The 8,611-nt window shown below is 29.7% G+C and overlaps 1 protein-coding gene across 18 annotated transcripts in view; it reads left to right on the top strand.

The window, feature by feature from the left end:
* The window catches only part of LOC106461353 (rho GTPase-activating protein 190-like), a 196,619-nt gene that overhangs the window by 66,865 nt on the left and 121,143 nt on the right, over positions 1 to 8,611 (top strand). For 17 of the 18 annotated variants that reach the window (XM_022388263.1, XM_022388264.1, XM_022388273.1 and 14 more), the window contains one exon: positions 6,622 to 7,303. In XM_022388263.1, the coding sequence (XP_022243971.1) occupies positions 6,895 to 7,303 (409 nt within the window). In that variant the 5' untranslated portion in view covers positions 6,622 to 6,894. Of the gene's footprint in view, positions 1 to 983; positions 1,345 to 6,621; positions 7,304 to 8,611 lie in introns of those variants that run through there. The other variant, XM_022388265.1, reaches the window with a different exon arrangement.

Genomic DNA, 8,611 nt, shown 5'->3' with positions numbered 1-8,611 from the left:
ACGTGAATTGAGTCAAAATACATAGATGATATACACAGTTATGAATTGTTCTTATAATTTAGGCACAAGTGTCGTGCGCGATTTATAAGTGAGCTGACGAAATAGATGACCCTTGTAAGTTTTTAGTACTGATTATTTTTTAAATATTATTTATCTTAATTGTTTTTCAGTTTTTATCGCATTTTTAACACAAGTAGACATTTTTATCATTATATTGTGAATAAATAGTACTAATGTCCATTGTAACAACATAAATTAGAAAAAAATAATGAAACAACGTCAAATCGCAGTGATTGTATTCATATCTTGGTATCCTCCACGTGTTAAAAATAATAGTTTACGCTCTTAAAAGCCAGATTTTGTATAATTTGTCAAAATGGATGTGTATGTTCTTTCAAAAAATATATTTATGACTTACTTTGTAAACACAGCATATGTTTATAGTTACTCTAGAAGTATCGACTAACAGTTTTTAAGTTTATTGACAAAATTAACACAGCGAATATATGACAATGATTTGAAGTCGACAAAATATATTGTATGTATATTTACGTGTATAAGAAGTATTATTTTGTGGGTGTATAAGTAACATAAATGCAAATTAACATGATTTCACGCGGTGAAGAATACATATAATATAGAAGTGTTTCTTGTGGCTCACATGTATATTTTGTATGTTGCCACAGAATTCTGAAAATGTATATTCACTATTACTTATTATGAAGAACTGTATACAGAAGTATTTTTTTTGTCTCTCATGTAAATATTTGTATATGTTAGCTTAAAATAAGTTATAAACAACTGTTAACTTGTTTTATATGATTATTTACTCAAATCACAGATTATATATCTATTAATTAATTCGCTAATTAACATATACGTATTTGTAGCTCGAAGATATATGGAAAAAAAAGTAACCGAGACTGTAGCGCCACATATACCACCGAGGAAAGTGTTTTGAGATCATGTAGTCTCTCCCGGTTGGATACAGCCTTCGCGATAGTGAAGAGAGATTATTGGTTTGGCCTGGTGCTTTATAATATGGTGTCAGGAATTCGCGATTTAAAGACGTGACAAAATGATTCCGAAAATATTATCGTTACTTACCGAAAAGTATTTTTAATATAAGTGTTATGATACCTACTACCAGAAGTAATATTTTGTAGATATGTGATTGTAACGTTTAAAATCGGAGGATTATTAGTATAACACGAGAACCAAGTTGTGACCTGTTTTAATACGGAATGGCTGACTATGTCAGAGTGGTTAGTTGAGAAAAGTGGAAAACAAAAATGTTGTCGTTTAGAATCGTAGACAAGATCGAAATTAAAAACTGAATGAGTGGTAAGGGAAACATTCATGCTTGTGCAAAAGTCGTAATGAAATATTTTCTTATTTGGTTATTTAGTATATAAAAATGATAAATATAATATGATGGTTAAGTAACGTGAGAATTGATTTTTAATCGTCAGAACTAAGGTTGGCCCGGTGTTATTTATTCTATTTTACTAAGTGACTGTTTGTAATATTACTGTTAAAATGATGGAATGAAACATTTCTTAATAAGTTATATGACAGTAGATCTGTTTGATAGCCCAGTATGAATATAAACTGATAATAATAAAAGTATAAAATTTGGTACACAGTAACTGAGTAAGAACTGAGATATGCTGATCATTATCCACGTTTTATTTTTTAAAATAGCGACTACAAATTTACCTGCATGCTTTCCAATAATCCTTTTCTTTTACTTAACAGCTATATTGTTACAACAACACTGAAAACTTACAAGTTACAGTATAGTTTACAAGTTGTGCAACCCTAATGTCCTGTATTATTTAAAATATTTTTGAAAAACAAATATTGTTTACCACACATATTCTTAATGTTAAATTTGTAATCTAAGTTACTTAAATATTCAAAAGAAAAAAAGGGTTCATTCTATTAGAGCAGTTTCTTTTATTTTTGCAGTATTAAATTAAAACTGATTGTTAACTTTTAGGTCAACTAAAAGAATATGATTGGTTTTTGTTCCTGCCTCTCCTTTTTGGTGTGCGTGCCTCAGAATTTATTTTTTATTTTACATTCACTGACATGCACACCAATTAACAAATTAAGTCACTTATAGGTAATGCTATTTCATTCTATCATTTAAAACTAAATATAATCCATCATTTTTTAAAATTGATACTTTAAGAGATTGGAAGACATAGCCTTTTTGTCTAGTACTTTTACATCTGATATTAAGCTAAGTAATAAAAAGTAACATTAAAAAATACTTTTCACCTACCCAATTCTTTGAAAACGTCAGATGAAAACCAGTTATTTTTTTCAGTTTCCCTTAATGGCCTCAAAATGTTATTTTCAAGTAAAGGTTTGAAATGAATATAGTATTATCTTTATTTTTTTTAAATAAATAATAAAAAATATATATCTCAAATTGTTTAGGGTTTTCAGTTGGGAAAACAAAATGCTGTGTTTGAATATAAGGTGTAATTTTGTAATTAGGTCAGAATTTGCAAATTGATGTATCAACTATGAAGTCTGAAATGATTAAGTCAGCTTTACGTGTAGTATACATCTAACTTGGCTGAATTGTTTTTTTTTATTATAAATGTTTATTTAATGTGATAGCATATTATGAAATCATTCCTTCTTTCTCAAAGATGAAATGTATATTTTTTTGCATCCAGAGAACTACTCAAGTCCATGCAATGTGTTTTTTTTTCTTTTCCCCCAAATGTGTATGTTGCAGAATACAGGAGCCAAATGTGTACAGTCAGAGATATGTGGGTTGCTGACTCTGGCTTTAAAACTTGATGACATGATACTTTGGCTCAGTTTTGGGTTATATCTTGCTTAAGAGAAAGTTTTTACAGAGAAAATTGAACTTGATTGGACATTTCTGTGGATTGCATCTGCCTTAGAAATTTTTTGGATGATGTTTTGAATTGCTAGAGCAAATCGTCATCATAACATAACCTCTGGGCAACAAGGGATCATTTAGCCTTCTATGGCTGTCTTTGCACACCCACTCTTTACTTTTCAGGAAATAATAAATTTCCCCACTTATACTTTTGTAAAATGTAGACCACTACTACAACTGACAGCAATTCATTCCATTGGTCAATCACTTGTTAGAAAAAACTGTCTTATCTGGAGCCTAGCCTATATTTTCCTAGTCTTTAACTTGCATCTTCTCATCTTATTTTCTTCACTATATAGCACAAAGAAATTAGAAGCCTTTATCTCATCAATCTCCAGTATAATTTTGTAAATCTCAGTAAGATTTTACAATAGTTGGATATATAATAAACCTACAAGAAATTATGCTGTATTGTAAAATTAGGGTGCCCCTGTTTGAAACTAATGTTTAAGGTAAACCAATTGATGTAATTGCCTTGTATAAATAAACTGAAAAATGTGTATACAGCTTTCACTGCATATTATGCTTATGTGATTTTATAGATTCCTGTGTTTTGAGTTTCAAAAACCATAGAAGCTCTGCCGAGTTATATAAAATAAATATTTTTATTTTACTTTAAATAAATTTTCTTATTTTTATTCCTGTTCTTTTGCAATTTTTGCCTACTTTAATGTTCATATTGCTTTCAATTTTTTAAATCATTTTTTATCCCACACTTCAATTTTTCTCTCACTTTTCTGTCCACTATCCATTGTTTTTATATATGGAAATTAGTCACACCTTCAAGTTTTGTATGTAAGGAGAGTTATATTCTTAACATTTTAAAAGTTTTATTTTCACTGTTCATTAATTTCAAGAGTTATTATTTCAGTTTACTGAACATGTTGTTCACAGCCTCAAACATTTAATGTTTTGTAAAGGCTTCTTGTGTGAACTATATTGAGGCTTTATATAAAAGTTTAGTTTCTCATTTATTCCACTTACATGATTGTGACTGTATAGATGAGGCTTTCAGTATGACATTGTTTTACTGTCTGCACAAAGAGCAACATAAGTATAAGGGATTAAGTCACTAAGCTTTTGGGGATTGTTGGCGTAATCTAGAATAGTATATTTATGTGTTCAGAAGGTCAAAAGCTAAGGTCATAGCTAGATTGTAAGTAGGATTATCAGTTAACATAATGTGTTCTTAAAATAAAAGTAGGCTGTTCCTTATGTTTAAAAGGTCAAAGTCGCAAACTGTTGATTTAAATGTACTGCACATAGTGTGTACTCATCTTCAATTGCCAAGAAGTATGTTATTTATATTTTACTATATTTTCAATTACAATTGTAAGCACAGTATATTATCTAAATTATGATACAGGTAGAATTTTGGATTTGTAGATTTTATGCAGTAAAGAAAGATTTGTAAAAGAATAATATTATCAGTCTTATAATGATGTAATGTCATACAAACTTCTAATGAATAGATTACACTTCATCAGAATAAGGTGTGGTATACTTTAGTAATTGACATATGGTAACTGACTGATATAAACTTCAAGTGAAACTGTGTTGCATTTTAATGTTTTGTAAGGTGAGAGAAGTAAGCCTTGTTGGAAGTGCTGTTCAGTGTACAAAGTGTGAGGTCAAGATAATATGTTCTTACTGGTAAACCTGTAGAATAGGACCAGTAAAAAAAAGATTTGTAAAAAATAATTATCACTATTTTTGTAATATAATGTCACTTGGAAGGCATTAAGTTAGTTTTGGCACATTAATTTTCCTGTTGATTAATTACTAATGGGGTTTCAGCTGCTGTAAAAGCATTATGGACTTGAACTCTCTATCAACTTAGTTAGTTTCATCCATAGCATAGTTAATACAAAAATCGTGTTTTGGAAATTAGATATAACTGAATGCAATAAATTTCAACAAAATATTTAATGAAACTAAATCATGTGCAGGGAGGTTTGCCCCTGAAGAAGAAAGGTCAACCTTTCGAAATAGCTTGGGTTATAGGGTTTTTATTCATTTCTATAATTTTTAATATGTTACCTAATTTTGGAGAAGCATTAGTATTTTGAATGCTATAAAAGTTTTTAATTTATATCCTACAATGTTATTACTTTACTGAGATATAAACCAGAAAGTCAAACCCACATGTCATGCCCTCCTATCACAAGCTGTCTTTCAAAAATTAGCTCTCTATGGCATTTTCTTTTGAATTATTTATAGCCAATAGAGAGAGAGAAGATTTTAACTTACTGCTTACAAGGTTAGCTCATTTTGATTATAGGGTTTGAGTTATTCTATGTCAGTTTCATAGTTTGCTATTGCTCAGGTCACCTCAGCGAGTGAAAGGAGTTATCGTAACTGACATATAAGTTAATTAGAAGACCAGATAGATTATAATAGTTATAGGATATTGTATTTTTTCTGTATTGTTATTTTGTGTTCTACATTGCACATTTAAAATGAATAAGAATTTAGTAGAATACTAACAAGAACCGTAAAATATTAGTATTAATTATCAAAACTTTCAAAGCAAAATAGTACAAGCTCTGTTTGTAAGTACCAAGTTACTTGTTTTTTTGTTTATTCTTATAAAAGCAACTAAAATGTAAAAAATAGAAACTTGTTACATTGTGTAAGGAAATTTAAATGAAAAAAAAATTAAATATGAAATTTCTCAGTGAGTTGGTTGTGTGTGTGTTGTAATTTAATACTTTGTTTACTGTAACTTGTACTATACTGTCTGGGTGCTTATTGGTTTGTTGCACTAGTTTATTATTTGGATAGGATTTACAGAGGACTGTAGATTTTAGGATAATTGTAATTGTATGTTATAATCTGCATTCATTCTAGAAAATAAAAATGTACTTTCGATTTTATTTCATATTTTTGAACTTTTGTTACAGTTAGTGTTCTGCTTTTTTCACATTGGGATTTTAGATAATTATTTTCCCCTGGTATGGTAATATAGTTTTATATAAGAACATGGTTGAGCACGAGAAAGTAGTAAAGATACTCGGACTTATGACTGCCTTTTCATCGCATACATGGTATGGGAATCTTTTTTACCTGTGTGTACTTAGTTACAATTAAGTTTGGTATTTTCAGGTAAATTATTGGCTGTTTTATGGCATTATGGAAGAGCAGAACAACAGTTTTTTTCCCTATCCTGTCTTCAGAGTAACAGGATCTTGATTTATTGTGTTTGTGTTATTCAAATCATGTAGTATGGGCCACTTTATACACTATACTAGATATGTAATACCTGCTTCAGAAACAAGTTAGGTATATATAACATTTGTTAATTTTATACCCTTTTTACATGTAGTTCTTAATTTTTGATCACAGCTTTTAAAATTGAAGAGACTCATTTTGAATAGTGATGGATAACTTTTGTGGCCAATAGTCTTTAATGCTAATTTATATATGTATATATTTAAAAGGACAATATGAAATGCTAAACATAAATTAGCTTATTGTTTATTAGCTTATTGTTTGATTAGTTGACTCGGCTATTTTGTGTTCTTATTTATACATGGGAGTATCTGTACTGGATGTTAACATGCATGCACACATATGATGGAAGGGTTTGTTTTAAAAATAAATTATTTTGCTTTATTATTTAGAAGTGTATGATTTTGTTTTTGCCAATTTTAGTAAACAAAACTCTTGAGAATGTTTTTTTCTTTTTTTTGCAGGGAGAATTTTTGAACAGGACTGTTTTGTGCTGAATTCGTTTACATGATGTTATTTAATACAGGTTTTTGTTCATTGCCATGGAGATCACATGAACACCTTCCGTAGATATGGAATCTGCTGTGTAGCCATCTTAAGTAGAAATAGAAAGGTGTTCATTTAGAACACCAGACTCATTTATTTGTCATAGTTGTAAATGCATTTAGCTGCAATAACAAAGTTTGAGTTTGAGAGGACCAACATCAGAGTCCTGAAGGCTGTGTCACTTGCTGGAGATGGCCAAAAAGTGTGATGTGCCTCGAACCTTCAATATTGCTGTCGTAGGGCTTTCAGGTACAGAGAAAGAGAAAGGAAGCACAGGAGTAGGAAAGTCATGTCTGTGTAACCGTTTTGTTCGACATCTTGCTGATGATTATTATGTGGACCATATATCAGTGCTGAGTCAGACAGATTTTAGTGGACGGGTAGTAAACAATGATCACTTTTTATACTGGGGTGAAGTAACTAAAACATCTGATGAAGGAGTAGACTTTCATTTCAATGTAGTTGAGCAAACAGAATTCATTGATGATTCATCATTTCAACCCTTCAAGAGTGGTAAAACTGATCCTTATTATAAAAGATGTAGTACCACGAAACTCACATCTGCTGAGAAGCTGATGTACATCTGTAAAAACCAATTGGGTAAGTATAAACAAAAGGAATTTCTGCATGTATTATTTATTTGGCAGTTGAACTTATTTCATCTACATTTCTATGTATATATGGGTAGATGGACAGCTAGTACAGATAAGTATAAAATGAACAGAGTTTAAAAACCTAATGGTCCTTATTTTGATGCTTTTAAACTACACATATATATTTTTTCCGATCCGTTGATTACTAATCATAAGCAATAGTTCTATCACCTTCTAATGTTACAAACCAGAGTCATAATTTCCCATATAGAATAAAATTTTAAGATTTCTACCTATCATTCACAATTCTCCAATAGCTAAAATAAAAAAAAACAATTTCTAGCATTGTTTTGAAATTAAATGTAGTGTTTGATGTTGACAGGGTTAGAAAGTTGAATAAAGAGATATATTTTTTAATAAAAAAATTAATTAATGGTTTTCATGTGTAGTAAGCTGATAGTCTTAACTTTTTAGTAGTGAACTGAAAAATGATAAACCAAGATTGCAATAGGAAGTCATATGGAATTACAATGGCAGAAATAGACTTCTTGTTATTGTCTCTGTTGACAAATGTTGTAATAGGAAATTTCTTTGTCTCTTGCTTGTAGTGTACTTGTAATCTTGTTGAAAATAATGTGTAAATTATAGGTAAATGTAGATGTTATTTAATTTGATTTATGGTAGTCTTTGGAAGTTTCTTTTGTAGTATTGTCTTGTTCTTTTATTGGGGAGGTTCTTTTAAATTATCAGGGGAAAATAGTTTGTAGTCCAGTTCAAGTAATGATAACCAATTATTTTATTTCTTTCTTAATGTTGTAAAGTTGTGGGCATAGGTTTAAAAATGACATTCAAATGGAAATACCTCGCTAGTAGTACTAGCACTAACATAAAAATGCTCTTGCATAATTTCGTGGCCATTCAGTTGAGTAACTGAATGTACGCCGTAACTGATACTGATACAAATTCTTTACTGAACTAGACTGACGTGCACAATGTTCATTCATTAGTTTTCTTATTTATAATCTTCTCTTATCTCTTGAAATTCCCTTAACTCTTTCAGCACGTGCTCGGTCACTGGGACTAACCTCATAACCATTTTGTGCTTGTTATAGTTTTCATGCTATAACTTTTAAACTAGTAAGCAAATGTTAATGAAATTTGGTAGATTATGAGTAAACATTATAATGTATTCATAAGCAAAATATCAATTTTTTTATTAAGTCTTAAGGTTTGTTAAGCAGTGTTTTTTCATGCCTTTTTTTGTGGCATGTTGTGTATCCAACATGAAAAGTAATATTCATTTAAGATTAGAAAT

This window comes from Limulus polyphemus, unplaced genomic scaffold (assembly GCF_000517525.1).
Source record: "Limulus polyphemus unplaced genomic scaffold, Limulus_polyphemus-2.1.2 Scaffold941, whole genome shotgun sequence".
Lineage (NCBI taxonomy): Eukaryota > Metazoa > Arthropoda > Merostomata > Xiphosura > Limulidae > Limulus > Limulus polyphemus.
This window is presented reverse-complemented; position numbering and strand designations above follow the sequence as displayed.